The 21,243-nt window shown below is 41.1% G+C and overlaps 1 protein-coding gene across 6 annotated transcripts in view; it reads right to left on the reverse strand.

Moving 5' to 3' along the window:
- Window positions 1-21,243, reverse strand: part of LOC119656513 (MICAL-like protein 1) — a 322,282-nt gene that overhangs the window by 31,785 nt on the left and 269,254 nt on the right. For 4 of the 6 annotated variants that reach the window (XM_038062849.1, XM_038062848.1, XM_038062850.1 and 1 more), the window contains one exon: window positions 917-2,859. In XM_038062849.1, coding sequence (XP_037918777.1) covers window positions 917-2,859 — 1,943 coding nt within the window. Of the gene's footprint in view, window positions 1-916; window positions 2,860-3,727; window positions 4,136-15,654; window positions 16,213-21,243 lie in introns of those variants that run through there. The other 2 variants (XM_038062854.1, XM_038062853.1) reach the window with 2 other exon arrangements.

The following is a 21,243-nucleotide window of genomic DNA, read 5'->3' on the forward strand; positions in this document are numbered from 1 at the left end:
AAAACTAATAATCTAAACTCTGGGGCACCGTTCTGATGCCACAAACTCCTAGAACAGTGTTTTCTGTGGGAATAACAAGGGGAACAGAGTCTAGCCAGCTTAAGTAGATTCCGTTCTTTACAGTCACGAATAAGACCCCGATTGCGCCCATGGGGGGACAGAACCCTACCTCACTATGTTCCTATTTCTCTCTATGTTCCTATAACCAGGATCTCAGAGAAAAGTTACTTTGAGCGTGCAACTCAGATTGTTCAGCACCTATCTGCACTAGCTATCCAGTCTGGCAGACGACGCTCCTCAGTATAAGGCCGTAATGTTTGCTTGGCAGTCGTAACAATTACTTTGTTATGCTTGGGGCTAGAATTATGCACCAGCCTTTGACAGATCTGCAGTATCACTTGCAGCAGCGCTAGAAATACACTGGCATGTCTTGGAAACCCGTGCGACTCGTCTACACTGTGGGTATTCGAGAGCCTCACAATGATCGCCCTTAAGTGGACGTTCAGGACGCGCCGTAAAGTCTTCAACACGGAAAGTAAGGTGAGGCACCTGCCCGCTTTCAAAACAACAAGCATGCGTTGGATGCGGAAAGCCAGCTCTGGCTGCGATTATGAGGTGTGAGCCAGAAAATTTATATGTGGGAAACTATCTATAGTCTAGCTGATTTTATCCTCGATGGTTAGCAATTCCATGTTTTCAACCAACTAGGGCTTTATAACTGTCAAAAAAGGTTTTATTTCATAGAGTCTGGACTAGCAGTTCCAGAATCCCACAAGAAGATTCCACCCAGCAGCTCCCCGTTTTTTTGAGAAATCCTCCCCCTGCTCCCTAACCAAAATCTTACTGATTCTAGCAGTTTACACTTTCATACATTTTCCAAATATATATAATTTAATAAAACGAGTGCAGTACTTACAAATGACTTCGTGGTGTTGGTACTGGCCGTTTTTTCGCACTCTCTACGGACTTCGCGTCATCCTCGTCACCACCATCATCTTCACTATCAAATGGATTAGTAGACTTCAATTTTGGTGGTGGTGGCCTGGGTGGTTTGACCTTCTTCGGTGTTTCGTCCTTATATTCGATCTCATCGTCGGAACTATCGAAAGGATTTAAACTTTTCCGTTTCTCATCCTTACTCATCTTATCCTGATCCGCTGTTGACTTCGTCTTCTCTTCCTTTTCCACATCTTCATCCTCGTCTTCTTCATCACTTTTGAAAGGGTTCAAATCTTCTGGATATTCATCTGTTACGTTAGCATTAGACGACTTCCTTGCTGGTGATGATTTAGACCTGGGTGCTTTCTCTGGTAGATGGTCTGGTTTTTCTTCTTCCTTCGGTTTGTCTTCTAGTATCTCCTCAATACTGTCCTCTTGTTTAGAATAGCTTGCATCACTAGGACCTGTTTCAGTTTCATTCAATTCCAGATTCGTTGAACTGTTATCCTTAAAACTATCATCCTCCTTAGCATCATTTTCAGTAGTTTCAATAGTAGTTTCCTTAGAAGCAATCCTAGGCACTTCAGTTTCCAAAGTTTTCTTAGACGTAATAATTGTTGCTGTTGCTTGTGTGTCTTCATCGGTTTTTGGTGCGTCAAGTGCAATTGACATGGGTTCACTAGTGCTAGCTTTATTCTCATTAGTACTACTATCTTTATCGCTACGGTTACTAACATTATTACTAATACTACTCGACGGAGAATTACTTTTACTTGAAATTATTTCGAATTGATGTAGACGAGCACGCACCATACTTGAACGATTTGTTTGTGAAATATCATCGAATTTAGTTGGTGAAGCTTTTGATGATGTTGTCATTGCAGTTGATGAAGTTGTTGATGTTTCTGCTGTTGTTGTTCTCATCTTCTCATCATTATCGGAAATATCTTTGGTAACGTTTATTTGATCGGTTGAATCGACGTTGGTGACTCGTACGGTCGCTGAAATTTCACCAACAGCAATTGATTTCGTTGGGGTTTTAGATACTTCATTCTCTTCCTCTTGGGGTTTAGTTAGTTTCGGTAGATCTTCGTTTTCAGTTTTGTAGGTTTTATCGCTTGCTATTTGCTTCGTAGACGTTTTCAATGGGCTCGGTGATAAGGATGTGCTCAAACTAGAATTACTCGTATTATCAAAAGATAACTCAAGGCTGCTCTTGAATGTAGTTGGTGTAGTAGTTGGAGGTTTGTCTGGCGATGGCTTCTCTGCGCTCGGAATCAAACTAGGTGGTAGAGATTTCGGGAGCGCTGGGGCTTTTTCAGAAGAATCTTCCTCATCATCTACTCCGCTGGTTAATGATGCAGTCGTGCTGATACTACTGCGTCTGGAGCTTTGATTAGATTGCGTACGATCTGGTGAAAGCGCCCCCGAGTCGGTAATATCCGATAAATGGCTGCTCATAAATTTACTCAAGGCTGGATTTTGCTTGTACACGCTCTTCTGCGTTTCGGATATCTGCTGTAAACTCTGTGACTTCTCCTCATCACTAAGACTCTTCTGTAGAAGTTTCTTTCCATCGTTTTCAAAGAAAGCCAAACGCTCGGCGATGGAGCCTCGACTTGTTCCAGGAAGAGATGGCGTTTTGTCGCTACTACCTTCAACGCTCGGCGCCTCCATAGATTCCAGTTTTTCTTCATCGGGACAAGTTTCACAGCAATACTCTCCATCGACTTCAGTTTCATAAAAACTTCCGGGTGTTAGTTGGGATTTACATCGAGCACACCTCAAGCAAGTTCGGTGGTAGACTCTCTTCGATCCGCTACCACTTACGCCGGGTATTGTTAGACGTTCGGCTAGAAAAACTGGAAGGCCGCATGCAGAACAGGGATCTCGTTTGGGTACGCCAACAACATGGGCCATCTAGAGGGATTAAAATAAAAAAAAAAACTTGTATCAGAAAAAATCTATCAGATATTTTTCAGGAAACATTTTTGAACTGAATCCAAAAGAGCGTATTTACAAGCAAAGTGTAATATCCCAATTGCTCTCCTTCAAAATAAAAAGCCGTAACCGCAAATACTCAACTCCAAAACTTAAAGCTGTATACCTAAAGTGCATAGTGAATAAGGAATGGCTTTCCTAGAATAGTTTGACTACATCAGGTATTAAAAGGAAAAACAAAACTACTCGTAGTTATACTTCTTTTCAAATTAACTGTAACGAGAGGAAAGGCTTGTTTTTCCGAATGTTAAGGGGGAAACTTCGAACTACAGAACTACCCATAACATCGAAAAAATAGATATTGTAGGTAATTTTGGACTAATATTGAGGAGTTGCAAGGTTTAGGACGTTGGAATGTAACATTACTTTCAGAATGACCCCAAACACACAAATTTAATTATATTTGAAAATGAAGGACTGGGAGACATTGAAAAATGAACCGTCAAAAAAGGGGATAATGAAAAGGAAGGCGTCAAAAGATAAATAAAAATCCGCCGATTATGAATGCAAGATGTAATGAAGTGCGTAAGATGGGATGGTCAAGCCGAAAAAAATTGATAACCAGAATGCTCCCCTAACTACAATATACGCCTCCACCGCTACAACCCTCCCTGAAGCATACTCAACCAAATTGAATCATTCTGAATTGTCATCTTTATTAAGTCTAAATCCAAACTATACATGCAATGGGTTAGCTTAGCTTATCTTAGGGATCTACTTACTAATAGCACACTACAACTAGCAAACTGTCTTAAGAAACTGAGTCCTTAACATCTAAATGATTTACCTGGACATGTGTTAAATATGACTTTATTGTGAATCTTTGCTTTGCTTTGATTTATATCTTGTTCTCTTGCTTTCTTGGCTATGAATGAGTTTTTGATGATTTGATTTTTGGTCTTAATTAAAACGTGTATGCAGCGTATGTTTGCGTATAGATGAATTAAATATAAATCATATTTTTTAATACAAAATGCGATTTTCACTTTGTCTTTAAATATATATGCAAATAGATAAATAAATAGATGCGTTTGCGTGAGATATAAAGATGCTCGCGTGTACGCAGCAAATAGCAGCGATAAATTAAGATAATTTTGAGTTGGTTTTTTGTGTTTTCAATTTAGTTGAGATTTAGAGTTTTTTAGCAGAATATTTCTGGCTTATATTGACCCATAATGTCCAAGCTTTTCTCGTCCTGAATAAAAAAAGAAAAAGAAACAGAAATCAAAATTTGAGAAATATTTTGCGTCTTATAATATTTGGCTTAGTTAGGTCAGTAGAAAGTGAAGGTGAAATTTTAGTTTAGCTAACTACGTGGAAGTTTGGGTTAGGTTCTAGGAATTACTTGGAAATTAGTGGAAAGGAATAACTAATAGTAAAGTGTGGGCTCTAAAAACTACATCGATCTAAATTAGTAAAATGAAATAAGACTGAATACCATGAAAGTGGAAAGAAGGCCAAACGAATGGTTTAATAAAACATATAATCGTAAACGAAACAAGTCGGAAACCGGAAGCACAATGCTTCACGTATGAGAGGTTTTGTATAATTCATATATAAGAATATTTCGGCACACGACCATTCTGTTTCTATATAGTCAGCATTGGTCAATTCATATGGCAAAGACAAAGCGTGGCAAAGGGTGACAATGTTAACAATGACAAATTTCTCATTGTCACGTTTCAACAGGTGCCTGGTTACCAATAACATTCAACATTCATAATACTCAATAAGCTTTGTCATTTCACCAAGAATAGTTTCAAATTTGTCGATGTGTATAAATTAAGAAAAAAAAATATTCCGGCTCTTTTATATAGTAAATACGCAACGTGAATTTCGTCGTGAACTTGACCCCCATCATGGCTTCGGCGCGCGGGCAATACGTCACACTTGGAAAAGAGTTAGCGTGATAGGTTGGCATCAGTGGGTACTCCGAGGAGCCCAATTAGCCCCGTTCCGTTGCGAAGATCATAACTGCTGTGATAAGAGCAAGGAGTTGAAATTTTCAGAGCCAGCCCGTAGTATTCTCAGAGGAAAACAGCTCCTCAATCCTGCAACTAGAGATCTTTGGTCCCCACAGAATAGTATACCAAGTATCCGTAGCCTGGCTCTGGTTAGACTGTGCCCAACGAGACACTGCGAAGAGAACACTCCACCTGGCTAGTCTCTCAGTTCGGTTATTCCCCTCTATGTTCCTATAGCCAGATACCTAGAAACTGATCTACCGTGAGTACATTCGTTCGGACATTAAGCCATGAAACAAACGGAGATCAGTGTGGCGTTAAAAAAAACATAGCCGCCGTAGAGGCTAGTAAAACACATGCAGAAATGTCGAGTAGCCGTTCGGCTGATTCAGCATCGCCAGAGAATAACCACAACTTCATTTCCGGTTCGATTTGGACCTTCATCCTTATAAGCTTATTCTGGCGCAAGAGTTGAAGCCAGACAACCAGAGACAACGCTATGAAAACAATGATTAAGCACAGGAAAGCACTGGCTGGAAATTCCGATTTGGGCCAAAAATCATCTTCTGGAATGGAGCCCACTTCTGGAGTTAAGTCATAGACTCGACTCTACGATATCAAGCCAACCACTTTGGGCTAGCTCCAGATCAACTATTTCAATGATGTGCTACTGCGTACAAAATGTTGTGAATGTTGTTTTAGCAAAAAATCGAAACCACTTTTTCATCTGGTCACCCAATATTATGCATATATGTTTGCCATTTACCCTTTGGTGGTGTATAGCGCGCCAGCCACATCTACCACCACGCGCGGTTATCCGAAATGCGTTACAGCTTCCCGAGATGCCATCCTATTTCTCTATTGCGCCTAATAACCTTGAGGCGACCCACTTGCCGCCTACCTTCCAAATATCACCCATCCTTAATGTGTGCCAGTTCAGCCTCCAAATCACAGTACGTAAGAATAGAAGGGCTATGCGCCGAACAAGTTCTTCTTCTGAGAAAGCGTCAGACCAGCGTACTCCGATGATACGACCCAGAGAGATATTGACAATGACTTGGAGCTTTTGATGAATAGTAAGGTTGATTTTTCGTATCCTATTTCCGTATAGTAACACAGAAAAAACACTAGCATAGAACAGTCTCAACTTGATATTGGTGTTGAGATAACTGCATTTCCAGATTTTAGACAGCGGAGCGAAGGCGGATCTAGCGCTGTAAATGCGTCGAGCCGCCGTCGGCGTAAACCACGCTTCCTAGGTATACAAACTGATCGACGCCTTCGATACTCTGACCATTAACTGATTAACTGAGAACCTTAGTTTTGTTGGTCATCTTCAGTCCAAATTTTCTCGCTTCTCTTTCCAAATTCAGAGCTATTTGGCCATGATCCGTGAGAGAGAAAACAGATGACATAAGCGCAGTCGAGGTGTTTGAGACAATGGCATCGGTCCATTGAACTTCTCCACGTCCCCTGTCATGGAGAATGTCAGCAATAAGAAGAAATAATATCGGTATAAGATATAACCATGGAGGACTCCACTTTCGACCTAAGATCCCTCTAAAGATTTTACTCAGATGCAGCATGAGACAGTTTGCGCTACCATATATCGCTCGGATAACAGCTGTTAATTTCTACAGAATACTCCTCCTGTGTAGAGCACGTTAGATACACTCCCTATTCACGTCGTCGAATGCTTCGCCGAAATTGATGAAGAGCAGGTGCAACGAACTAGACCCCACGCACTGTTCTAAAATGATTCTTAGGGTGTTGATGTGGTCAATGCAGGAAGCTTTTAAAATATTCTTTGATACGTGCCAGGATTATTTTATCACCTTTGCACGCAGATACTCCTCCAGTCATTATACTAAAAACAGGTGCACTTCTTTGGAACCTTAATAATAATTTTTCTTCTTCCACTTTTTGGGAAATATCTCGAAATCGCAAGAGTTCCGTAGTAAGTAGTTGATCTACAATAACTGCACGTACAGCAATAAACAACTCTGTAGGGAGACGGTCAAGCCCAGCAGTTTTGCTCCATTTGTCCGTATCCGTATGTTATGATGAATAACCCCTTCCCCAGATGTGATACGGTTAAGAACAATGGTGAAATGATCTTACCGTCTCTTCAGCTTATCGTTATAGTGGATGAGGAGTGGGCTTCCCTGACCAGCGCAATAGCAAATTCCTTCTTGTTACGACGCACACTACCTTAAACTTCCCGGAGTTGGAGCGCACACCCCCACCATCATTCGTAGCAATCAACAGACCTCTGCGATAAGGAGTCTGTCAGAAATCGGTCCCCGGTCAAGAAAGCCTTGTGGTAGCCGTCAGAAACAACCCGACACGAAATTCGCTTAAGCTACCGCTTGACTTTCCAGAATACAAAGGCACATTGCCGTTACTCTGGCAAGAAGGAGAGGAGTACTCTCCAGAGACCCATCTTCTTACTTCGCTTAGGTCCAGAATGTCCAGCGTATATCGTTGGAATTGCCGTTCAAGTTGGAGAAAGCGAGCATTCTGAGGACCTTTACTACCATCTTTGAGGAGCGTGCGTACATTCCAGAAACTAATCATAATCCATTTTCGATTTTCAAAAGTCATAGCCATGAGATAAGCCTCTATCGAAGTTTCGGTAAGAATAAAATTTCAAAATTTGTAGGTTGGTGCTCCTAAAAATTTCTATCCCTTTTAGATGCTTCTTACTATAAGGAGGAAGTACTATGAGTGTATTCTGTGTGTAGGCTGAAGAAGACTTTTTTTTTGCCGATTTTAGGTTGTTGCGGTTTCCAAAATAATTCCAGTCTGATTTCAGGTTCGTACTTTTTAACCTCCAACTCCCGTACCCTTCAAACTTTGATTTGATACCCCACATGGCTATACTTGAGGAAAAATGCTGCACCCTCTCTTCGGTTTGAATTTGTGTGCTTATGCACAGGTTAGGTAGGTGGGAGGAAAACGACTACCCGCAGATAAAGTTGGCTATGGGAAGGACATCCTGAATAAGCAAAGGCGGTTGAAACTTCTGGCGTAATGGTTCGGAACCCCAATGCCGACGGCTTTTGGGAGTTGGCAAGCCAGCTCCAGGTTGTTGATATTCTTCGGCTGCAGTACCTCATTGGTGGATTACTTGGCCACCGCTGAATCTAGTGCTACAAAAAGTCTGGAGAAAGAGGTGTTTCAAACGCCCGGTGCAGAGACCCAAAAAATGTCTCACATTAGCCCACAATTGGGTGACTGATCCTACGATCTCACTGATGCCACAATCAGTGAAAACTTGAAGTTAGGAGAGCACCAAAACTATTGTATTCGGAATTGAATATATAGAATACGGACGAATCGTCGTTCGCCCCACTTAGAGGGAAGACAATAGAATTGAACAAACACAACGTGTACGAGGCAACCAAAAACATAGTCAGAGCTATTAGGGGTTTGTATTACCAGAATCAAGGATAAACAAGTCGGAATACCGGAAGCTCGCGCTTCGGGTATAAAGGTTTTGTGTTCATCTTATGTAAGAGACGCACATTTCTCTGTCCGTATATAGCTACAAATCCAACATAATCCTTCATATTTTTCCAAACTACGAGACATACGTACATATTAGAGCCATAGATATCACGCTCACCCTAAACAAACAAACTGCCTATTACCTGCTGTACACATATATGCACGTATCTAAATTTATCGTACCCATATTTCCGATTTACGTCTTATATCTATCTGAATTAGGCACTAGCCCCAAAGTTCATTAGCACGCATATATTATATACCTACATACGCATATGTCTGGTTGACAAATAACTATTATAAAAACTAAAACAAAATAATTCTCTGCGACCCAATTCATAAGAACTCATTTGGTTGTGGTATTGACGAATTGATATGTGATGATGACGTCGTACAGGTTGTAGAGTGCACGAAATTCACAAAAAAATGTGAAGTTTCACCCCCTATAACTTCGTTAATAATAGTTGGATTTTCTTCAAACTTGACCAAACTGTGCATTATATTCTTCGTTATACTCATGCCAAATTTTGTATTTCTGGGATGAACATAAGGGGGGGTGCCGGGTAAATTTCTAAAATGTGGAAATATACTATTATTAACTTTATTTGTTCAGATATCGGAACCGGATATATTTTGAGGCCTAGATTTCGTAGAAATGCAACACTGTGATTTTTTCCAGATTTTTCGGTTGGATAGGTTCTGAGAACGAGACCTGTTACACTTTTTGTGGGTCATATTTTCAACCCTTACTCCCCTATGTTTCATCTAATATCAAATATTGAACCAGATTCGGAAAGTACTAATTGAGACCTTTCATTTGATACCCTACTTGGCTACATTCTGTGAAAAAAAAATTTGCACCCTCCATTCACATGTACGGAGAGCCCCCCCTTAAACTTAACGCAAGATGGCGCCACTTACTGCATGTAAAGGGATCACCAGATTACATACTCTCACCAATTTTCGTGACAATCGGTCTAGCCGTTTCCGAATAAATCGGGTGTGACAGACAGACAGACAGACAGACAGACAGACAGACAGACAGACAGACAGACAGACAGACGGACAGACGGACAGACAGACACCGTCACCATTCTAATAAGGTTTTGTTTCACACAAAACCTTAAAAACGGAAGCGAATGATTATTTCAGACTTTCAGAAAAGGGGAAAGCCAACAAATAACCGAAATTGCGGTAAAGCCCCAAAAATAAACAACGGAACATAGACCAAGGTTGATGCAAACGAAACTACAGCCCGAATTTCTAAAGAAGGTAATATGACATACTACGGTCAAAGTCAAATGCAATCAGAAACAGGTGGACATTTAAGACAATATCAGCCGAATCGGGCGTTCCTAAAACGAGAATTAATGCTAATGCTGATTTCCGCAGCTGGCAAAACCTCTGAAAACTTCTTCGGCACTATGGAGAAGTTTTCTAGAGAACAGACTGAAGTACGGCCAATTAGGAAGCTCAGGAAGGCATTTGAAAGTATGTAAATGCCAACTATCAGTTTGCCGGCTGAAGAAGGGTTGAAATTACTGGCAGCTGATAAAGTGCAAATTCGCTGGGTCGTTTGTTGACGCAAGGAGCAGGTTGCAATGTTTTGAATTTGTCTACACCTCTTAGTCAAATAGGTACAGGAAATGTAGAGAAGATTATATTTTCATGGACTGCAAGTCAAGCAAAGGGAGTCGAAGTGGTCACAATAATCGATGGCAGCAATAATAACGGGAACTGGTCGACAAATATAACTAGTAAGACGCTAATATTATTTCCACACTGAAGTCATCCAAGAAATGATGAAGTTTCCGAAAACTTTATTCGTTATGGCAACAATAGCTCGCATTTGTATAGCAGTTAACCTACGAACACCAGAGGCCGTATTCTCCCCGAGTTTTTCACGCAGCTAAATAAACTTTGTTCTTGCAAATGCACCGAATTTTTGGGAATAGGCTTCGGCGGATGGGGAGCTGGAAAGGGAGGCGTTTGTAAAGATGCTATTTGGAGGTCATGATCTCGATAGTGGCGCTTCAGAAAAGGTAACTGAAAAAATGAAATCTATAACGCCATGCACAGGCGGCGAATTTTCGCAAATGGGCGGTTTAACTATTGGTAGAATGAAGAAACCGCCAAGCTGCGGGCTGCAAGCGTTTTAGAAAGAAGGGCCTGTCAGCGATCCAGAGAAAGAACAAACTTCGGTGAGAAACTGAAAGGGCTCGCGAATCTTCGAAGTAGGCTTAAGTGGGCTATATGCACCAGCAAGCGAGAATGCTTTAAAGAGGTGGTAGAAAGAGTTTTCCTTGCTCAGTGGATAAGGTAGAAGCTAGATTTGCTACCGAAGGCTAACAAGCAACTAAGATACCCTGCATCATACCAGTCGATTCGGTTTATATGTACAATAAGAACCATTCTACAAGGGGTTATTTTTAAAAGACTTCTATCACAGAATATAGGGAAGACCTATCGGAGCGACTGTTTGGTTATCCTTTCGCTCATTTAGCGATCGACGCAATAGACGCCAAAATTCGTCCAATTCAGCCAGCTGGAAGTGGATAAAAGCGGGTGTCGCGAATTAATTAATAAGCTACTCGAAAGTCACCTCCCGGCAAGGATACTTCGGTACGATACGAATGAAGGAACGTCACGACAGGAGTATCAAAGTTTTCAATGTTAGGTCTTCTCTTGATGGACGCGGCGGTAGGAACGGTAGGAAAACTAAAACCTACGATTAGTATTCGGGTTGCTAACCGCATCAATCACTTCGAACTTATCAAGTACCGGGGGGATTATTGATGCGGTCTGTCTATTAGAATGCGGCAAATACCAGTTATGGCTGGGGTGGTCCATATTAGAGGAAGCACTTCGCATTTGAGATCAATCGGAGGAAGGTAAATATGACATACCACTTAGTGGTGCTAAGGGCGTACAGTGAAGTGGTGTGGTTGCGAGAATGTTCCCCATGCCCATCCTTCCTGCAGATAAAATACTTGTCAAAGTGGTATTCTAGGAGATGTGTTCCAAAAGTATTCAACTTATACACATGCATAACTCTGTGGATTAACAGTCGATCTTATCGGTCCTAAGCCCCTTAGAGAAATGGGAATGGATGAGTTATTATAGGCTGAATGGTCGCGTAACACGAGGCATAGCGAGGGGTGGGTGGAAACTTCAATAGTAGTATGAGGTGGGATTAAAAATTCACATAAAGTATTCCCTGGTTGTCGTAAAAGGTAGCCAAAAGGGATAGAAATTTGCAGATTTCGAATTTTTTCTTGCTATAGAAATGTTATCCATGCTTCAGATAAGGATGGACCTATCGATAACAATATTTGGCTATCGTCTCAGAACACACGTCGATTTTTGGAATGTGCGTACGCTACTCGATAACTAGAGCATGAGTTTGCATTACAGGCTGCGCAATTACACGTAGTTCAGGAGACATTTGCTAAAGGAGACACTGTGATAATGATGAGTGGTCTGAATGCCTGACAATACTTTGTGCGGATATGTGGTGGTCTTGGCGTGAATAAGAACTGCTCCTCTAAAGAGATATGAAATCATCTCGGCCGTCAATGCACTGAAACGAAATATGGCCGCTGGGGCTTTACATTCTCCCCGCAGAAATAGGTGTTATTTCCACTTATACGAGAATCTGAGACCTTTCACAGAGTCAAAGAAGGGCACCCTTTTTGAATGAAACAATTGGAGAGGTAGTTGCGTGCTCCTTGCCGCCGGAGATAATAGCAAAAATAGCCCCAGCCGGCAGTTTGGTTTCAGCTTTAGGTCCTCGTGCTCTGACCACTTCAACCCCATACGAATAAGTTTTAGTCAGTTCACCACTTTACCTGTTGTTCATATATATTGAAAAGGCTTTCGACAGCGTCAACAGGGAATGTATTCTCAGGAAGGTGGCTTTCTGGAGAAAGCAATAGCTATTATCAGAGTGACATATGATGGTATAAAATTTCACGTACTGCAGCGAGGTAAAATCTCAGAGGAATTTGAAACCTAAAGCCGAGCCCGTCATTGCTGCATCTTATCACCGATATTATTTCTTTTTGTTATACGTTATACTGCCTTATCCGTAGGGCATGTTTTTTTTTGTGTTATTGTACGGGAATAGCACATGGAAAGCGAACACTACTGTTACTCAAAGGTTCCAAACCTTCGTCCATAGTTGCGACTTGGTACATTTTCGAATGAAGAACATCGTCGGTCCAAAGGTCAGTTACTCGTGGACTTGTTGATCTGAAGGTTCAGCAAACCTTCAATGCTCCATTCATGGGTCCCCCTTCCATGGACTATTTCCCTTTTATTTGATAATATATTGGGTTGAGCAACTTCCAGGACCTAGGCGTAGTTTTTAATGGCTGGTTTCTGATCGCGTCCCTCCTAAGATTTCAACTCAACTCCTCTCTGACTAAGGCGAATTCTTCTCATATTGGGTAACCTAACCGAAAATCAACTAGAAAATATCCGTTCAAGACTACTGCTGTAACTTGATTCATCAGAGCCTTTCTGTTTTCCAAGTTTCGAATATAGGATTGGTTGCCTAATTTCTTTTCCTTTTGAGAATTGGGGCTCATCCTAAGTATTGTTCAACTCATCATTATTAACGTCGCAACAGCCGGTATCCGGTCTAGGCCTGCTTTAGTAAAGAACTCCAGTCATCCTGGTTTTGCACCAAAGTCCACTAATCCGATTTCCCTAAAAGTTGTCTGCTATCCTGGCCTACACGATCACCTTATCTGAGGTAGGGTCTGCCACGTCTTCTTTTCTACCATAGATATTGCCCTGGTTCTTCGAGCTGGATCACCCTCATCCATACAGATTAACTGACCCGCCCACCGCAACCAATTGAACCGGATGTTATCTACAACCAAACGGACGTAGTATCGCTCATAAATTCCTTCGTTTTATGGTCCATCCTTATGTAGGTAGCCAAAAATTCTTAGAAAGACTTTTCTCCCGAACGGGTCTCCACGGAATACATGAGGACTGGCAAAATCATTTAGTCTCCTATCTTTACAGTTCTTATTTGACTAGTGCTGTTTGATGTTGTTGTTTTTTTGGCCTATGATGCTGCCGTTGCCACCATGAACTTTGTCTTGCCTTCATTAATGTGCAGTTGAAGATTTCGCGATCAAGGTAGATTCCACATCTCTGGTTGTTCTTCCCATAAAGTCAATATCGTCAGCGTAGGCCAGTAGTTGAGTGGACTGGAAGAGGATGGTGCCTCTTGCATTTACATCAGCATCGCGGATCAGTTTTTCCGGAGCCAAGTTAAAAGAAATGCATGCTTTTATCTGGCTTCAGACATTAGTTAGAGGCAGTCGCTTAGTGTAGTTGGTCGTATCCATATCTTGCCAGTTCGGCTGTAATTCCATCGACTCCTGACGACTTATGATTTTTGAGCCGATAAATTGCACGAAATTTTTTTTTCATGGATGATGCGGCAGTATTTGCCTCGCGTCTTTAGTTGGCGAGACCTCTAACTCTCCGATATTTTGGTCGAAGAGCAGTTCATCGAAGTACTCAATCGATTGCTTCAGAATCCCCTCGCCTTATACAATAAGATGAGTATCGAGTTGTATAAGGCTTTATTTTGCTGACTTGTTGGTAAAATTTCGATGCCTGCTGCGGTTGCTCCATGTGCTTCTCAAGTTCACAGACCTGTTGGCCCTCCCAGGCTCTTCTCCATAAGTACATAAATAAAAAGGAGCAAAGAACTACTACTGCCAAAAAATAGGTATATTCAAGTGGTGCCTTGATAGATCAAAGTATTCATTTCATTCCTGGCAAAAATGTACCCCTTTGTATTGTGTAAGGGTGTTATGATGATTGAGTATGTATTTTTCAGCACCTGAATCTTAAGCGAAAGCAAAAGAAATTATTATCTGAGGTTCTTAGCCTTAGGCATTATATTTCGTTTGTTTACCATGGAAACCTAGAAACGTTTAGAACTTGAGGCAAACTCTCTTTGAAAACTAATAACACTGAAAACCCTTCATCCACACTATAAGCAAGTATCTATTATAATAACCTCAATCACTTTAAAAGATAGTCGTCAACATATCCACGTTAACATGTCGTTTACCTTTTACCAGCGTTCGACCGCAATCCGTACAGAACGCAACCAACATTGGTATTCATATCACAAAAGGTAAGGCAAACTTTCGTGGCAATGTTTTCCCAGCATTCATTCATTTGGTATCGGATAATGGGCGCCGAACAACAGAAAAATCTACACATTCTTCTACCTACGTGAAGTAGAGTTAGTGAGGTCGTTGGGTCTCAATTTCTCAAGTCCAGTTTCCGCGGGGCTTTTTCTTTCAGAAATGTTCATTTTTCCTTAACTATTGTGTTTTCGAATCTAATTGTATATGCATTCGTTTACCACTTTCACTTGCAACCATTGACCCGAAAATTGTCACCAAAAACAGTCTTCGAAAGCCCAGGCCGTGGTTGACGGAGAGAGCAAGGTCTGTAGGGGTTTGAACTGTTCTGAATCATAGGAAAAGCAGCCAAGTCAGTGTTAATCTGACGAAAGTTTATTCGCCGGGCGATAAATCTGTAAATCGACTAGTTTATCTAAAACAACCAGCGTATGCGGTTACGATAAACTTTGTGCGTATGAGTAATATCATGGCGCACGCGAAGGAAGCTGCAAAGGCCATTTACAGATCATTACATCGGAAACAATGAACCAAATTTGCATAATCCGTTCTTACAATTGGCAGTAAAGCAGAACTAGCTGATCTATGTAGTTCAGACAACTGGGTCAGAATTTAAAGTATGAAAACTGGTAGATACAAGCGGCTGAGTTAGATGCTTTGTATGGAGATATTATTTTATATCTCGCTGCACTCAATGAAGCCGTAAAACATGTTAAAATATGCATCGCCGGTCTTCTGGCTCCTACTCGTAATAAGCGTAAATTATGGTAAATGAGAGGATTTCGTAACAGTGAACCAAGCGGTAAAACACGCAAGATGAATGAATCTGATAATCTTTCCGAGTAACCGTTTACCCGGACCCGCAAAGCCGATTCTTCCCCTTCCCAATAGAGCACCTCGGAAGAATGTGCAATAACAAATAAAACAAAATCAGGAATTCAGCTAAAAAGAGCCCCGGAACGTCCAAGCACCAGCGAAAGATGTTATTCTAGGCACAGCCAATTCTAAAAGTATCTATTCATCTAGTTGCTCGCAGAGCAAGGGGAGCAAGTTACTCACACCTTTGGTATGTGCATTCAACAATACTCCAGCGAAGTTATCTCAATGACATTGCGATTCTGTGTTGTTGCCGCACCATCAATCGAACTGTATTGATTCCATCGCCATAGCATCCAATTGCTGAATTCGGAAGGTTACTCATTTACACTTATAGCTTCGAATAAGGTTACACTCCGTCGTCCCCGATTGACACATCACTAACTTTTGCGAAACACCAGTCGAATGTGGGGATGCAATCGATTTTTCTCTAAGATGTTCGCGAACACTTGAAATTTCAGACACGGGGGCCCAATTATCACTTGAAGAATACACAAGAATTTCGGGGAGAATCTAACGAGTGGTCTTTTGGATCATTAATAACCAAAACCGGAAGAACTGCGATCTATCTCCGAACTGAAAATTCAGATATTTTGAAATGCCAAACGTGAAATGCCAAAATGTCATGCACTCAGTGGACGTAAATAGTACGTTAATTGTAGGAAAAATAACTCAAAAACTCGTATCGCTCCAAGGAGAGCCCCGTATCCACGGAAAATGCTGTTTCAAAAGCAAAAGCAAGCGCACAACTATACTCTTGAAATTATCGCCTGGCTCGGCGGCTGTATGTTTGAGCATGTGTTTCAGTACGGGAACAGCTGAATTCTAGACCAACAACAACAACAACAACAGCGGCTTTCAGCTCTCCCCTACGTGACTGTGCGCCTTCCACACTCCATCGGGCCATGAAAAGATACTCGTGTATCTAGAATATAAAACCCATACCGAAGCAGACTTCCAGAGTTCAGCTCTTCAGGCTCCACATGGTATGTTGGGTAATATCTATGCCATGCCACCGAGGGAAGCAACCACGTTGGCTAGCATGGAAATGGGAATGGTATGGACGCGATACCAGAAACCATACTTTCAGCAGATATGCTGCGTTGATGAAAGAAGTTTGTGGGTTTCTCTTCGATTTGCGCTGAAAGTAACAGAGCCCCAGTCTCTTTGGCATTAGCTGGAATAATGGACGTCGAAAGAGAACGGATTCAGTGGAAATGCCAGTTGTTTACATTGGAGTCCGTATCATCTGTTGATACGCTTGTATAAACATCAATAGGGCTCGGAAGAAAGTGCGGGAGGCATTATCAGAATCAGTTCTGGTGGAAACTTGGAATAATGTTTGTGCTACGCATACTTGACGGGTTCAGCGAAAAGAAAGGGAACTACTATAAAAGCTGGGATAACAGCGAATATGGAAATTAGTTGGAGATTGAAGGTTTCGCATGTATCTACTGTAGTAGTTTTTTTAAAAAAAGTAAAATTTCACTTCGGAACTGCTACTAAAGTACATAGATATAAATTTTCATTCATTCGGAGCCTGAACAAAGCTCTATGCTCTCGCTTTAAGAGTTTCGTTCCGTCTCCTACGAGCGATGAAAACGCATCTATTACAACAAATGTAAACAATTAAGATATTAGATGCTACATGGTCAAGCAAAACAAATAAAATATCCATGCAGCCGACGGGCATCTACAATGGTAAAATCTGCAGGACCTGCTTGTTAACAAATTTCCGAAGTAGTTGGAGCTTTCAGTGTCTCAAATTCTCACAATTTGAAATTAGATTGATTTTCAAAAAGAATGGAGTGACAGTTATCCTAATACTGTTAAATTGCAATAGATTGATGAAATAGCTTGAGATAAATATTCCTAAAATTATTGCATTTATGCGACAGACACATGACCATCAATGCGAGGTCACTAGACGAATCGTACCCAGTATATTTCTCAGTAGCTAAACAACATTGCCACGTCTGTAGATAGAGAGCCATCCATCTTGTTTTTCTGCACTTCAACTGTCGGCGTTTGACACAGTTTGGTATACACATGAGCAACTTTGACACAGGGTAATTATCCCCTACATAGGCCTGATTCGGAGGCAAGGGAAAATGTGGAAGATCATCTAAGTAATCGCAGTATTCATACTGATATTCAGCAAGAAGTTTATACAGTAAAAGTGAAACCACCCCTTCCCTCTTTCCATACGTTTTCTCCAAATTCTTCAGTATCAGCAGTGACAGAAATGTATGAGAAAAAAAAACGTATCTGATCAGAACACGTTATAAGACAGAAATCTTGTGCGAGGCCAAATGAAAGTTTGGCTAAGTCAGAAATGACCTGTGTGAGACAAAATGTTCGAAATCTTTTGGATTCCATTAATTATGAATTTTAAAATTTTGCTTCTGTTTCGATGATGCAGCCATTCGAACTATTATAAAAGGCTAAACGGCATCGAGAACACTTTTCATCTTTTATTGAGAATTGCAAATCGATTAATATTCCTAGAGAAAACATTACCATAAATTAAATGTAGGTACCTTTCCGCCAAGATATTCCGGCAAAGGCCGGCAAAATACGAGTATAGGCTCAAGATCATCGGACTAGTAGATATCAAAACTAAAAATGATTAAGGATGAACGCAAGAGAATCCATCTAATAGGAACATCATTTTTGACAAATGATCCGTCCGCTAGGAGCTGACAATCAATCAATGAACACCGATTGACTCCTGTAGGAACTGTACGCAAAAATGTCGATAGTTTGAAAATACTTGCTCACTTCGGCCACGTTGCTCCCAGGACAGAGATACAGGATGAGTTCCCTCTGCCATGGCCGAAACCGTAAGTCGCCTAAATTTTTTTAATTTGGATTCTAGCCCATAATAATGAGGTCCGTCGACCAGGAGGAAAGCTTTTTCCCAATTGGCGCCAGTTCGAACCTACTATATGCTACCCAGTGTGGTCAAACGCACCAGAAGGAAAGTTAAAAGAAGAAATATATGAGCTGCATATCGCGATAGCAGAGATGATCGCAATTGATATTCTACCGCGAGAAGGACGTCTGTATGATCGAGCGTATATCACCGGAGAACCTTCCGCTCGCTGGCGCTAGTTCGCTGAGATGCAACGAATCAGAGAATTTCCGATGGACCCATAGAATCAAATGGGATATTAGGAGATGGATCGAGCGACCCCACGGCGAAGTAAGTTTCGGCCTAACACACGGTGGTTATCGAATAGAAATTTCAATGCGAAAAGGGGGATAATAGGGGAGTCTGCATAGCTTTCACCCTGAGCCACGTTTTCCATATAGTTTTCACTTCGAGCGGGGATTTTCTCTAGCTGAAGTCTCGTAAATGGTCAATCTTTGCATTACTCTACATTGATGGAATAAATGACAGTATCGTTAATCGCTAGTTAGATTCGACGTATATACCTAAAAGCCTTGGGCCTAGATCTTATGGGGAAACACTAGAGTAAATGTGAATCAGTTACTACGAGCGAGCGCTTTTTAGGTTAATCTTCTGAAAAGCGACCAGCAAACATTTCAATCCGTCCCAAAAAATTGCAGATTTGTCCGAGAAATGGTCGCAATTTTTCCCGAACACGTAATTCTGTACCGAGGAACTTCCGTAAAGTTGATGACAGAAGTTTTCCTATTTAAAAAACAAGTCGGAATACCGGAAGCTCGTGCTTCGGGTATAAAGGTTTTGTGTTCATCTTATGTAAGAAATTTCAACGCACATTTTTCTATCCGTATATAGCTGCAAATCCAACGTAATCCTTCATATTTTTCCAAACTACGAGACATACGTACATATTACAGCCATAGATATTCCGCTCACCCTAAACAAACAAACCGTCTATTTCCGAATACTGTACACATATATGCATGTATATAAATTGATCGTACCCATATTTCCGATTTACTTCTTATATCTATCTGAATTAGGCACTACCCGCAAAGTTCATTAGCACGCATATACTATATACCTATATACACACATGTCTGGTTGGAGTAATTGATATTCATATACAAATGACTAAAAAACTAAAACAAAATAATTCTTTCCGACCCCATTCATAAGAACTCATTTCATTGTGGTATTGACGAATGGATATGTGATGATGACGTCATGCAGGTTGTAGAGTGCACAAAATTCACAAAAAAATGTGAAGTTTCACCCCCTATAACTTTGTTAATAATAGTTGGATTTCAAACTTGACCAAATTGTGCATTATGTTCTTCTTTATACGCACGCCAAATTTTGTAATTCTGGGATGAATATAAGGGGGGTGCCGGGTGAATTTCTAAAATGTGGAAATATACTATTACTAACTTTATTTGTGCAGATATCGGAACCGGATATATTTTGAGGCCTAGATTTCGTAGAGATGCACCACTGTGATTTTTTTCAGATTTTTCGGTTGGATAGGTTCTGAGAACGAGACCTGTTACACTTTTTCGGGGGTCATATTTTGAGTCCTCACTCCCCTATGTTTCACCCAATATCAAATATTGAACCATTTTCGGAAAGTACTAATTGAGACCTTTCATTTGATACCCCACATGGCTACATTCTCCGAAAAAAAAATTTGCACCTTCCATTCACATGTATGGGGAGCGCCTTAAACTTAACACAAGATGGCGCCACTTACTGCATGTAAAGGGAACACCAGATTAAATACTTCCACCGATTTTCGTGACAAACGGTCCAGCCGTTTCCGAATAAATTGGGTGTGACAGACAGACAGACAGACAGACAGACGGACGGACAGACGGACAGACAGACACCGTCTCGATTCTAATAAGGTTTTGTTTCACACAAAACCTTAAAAAGGAACTAATAAATTTAGCCTATTTCAAACGTAGATAATTGTAACCCTGTTCGTGTCAAAATCAAAATTAACCACTAATTCAAAGCTATCAAACTAACCGAAAAACTGATGAATTATGACCATCCAGGTCCACCAGTACCTGAGTGCAGTCCATGGAATAATCTGACGACACGTGTTTCCTTGTCTTTTTGTTAGGGAGTTCGGATGCGAAAACGAGAGAGAAAAAATCTACGACTGGTAGCATCCTCACTTGATACTTATGCCTTAGTTGTTGCTAAATGTCGGCTTATGGAAGATGGGAGGCATGGCAAAAGGTTGCAAGCAACAAGGCCGAAAGTAAAAAGACTTATCTAGGCATCGCAATCAAAACTAGTAACAAACTTCCTGTAGGTACTTATAATTCCTGCAAATTCATAACAGGAACCCAGTCGGCTTAGGAAGGTGTATAGAGCCAGGTTGGGGGCAACTCCGAATGACAATGATCCGCATGTGTGCTTGTCCTTCCTTCGTGCTTGATTTCGCCAGTTTGCTCTATCAAGGGGCCGATTTGGATGCAATCGCGAGACTTTTAAATCACCACCCAGCGTATAAACAACGGTGGCTTGATACGCTGGATGGTGATTTGAAAACCAAGCTTATTTATTACATTAATTAAATTGAAGATAGTGGAGGGCATGACGTCAGAAGAATGTCAGAGGAAAACTATGACAAACCTCACCAATGGTCCGGTAAAATAGAGGAAAATGGCGGCTACCGTAGCGATCAAACCGCATCGATTAAGAAAAGAGTCCGTAGGGGTTCTAATGAAGAATCAGTACCTAAAGGGTGTTCACATGCTTACAATCTTAAAATAACAACGAAGCAGGAGGCTAAATATGGGGTCATTCCTAATTAATATAGTAAGCATACTAGGACGACAGTACGGGCGAAAGT

The sequence above is a fragment of the Hermetia illucens genome, chromosome 5 (assembly GCF_905115235.1).
Source record: "Hermetia illucens chromosome 5, iHerIll2.2.curated.20191125, whole genome shotgun sequence".
Taxonomy (NCBI): Eukaryota; Metazoa; Arthropoda; class Insecta; order Diptera; family Stratiomyidae; genus Hermetia; species Hermetia illucens.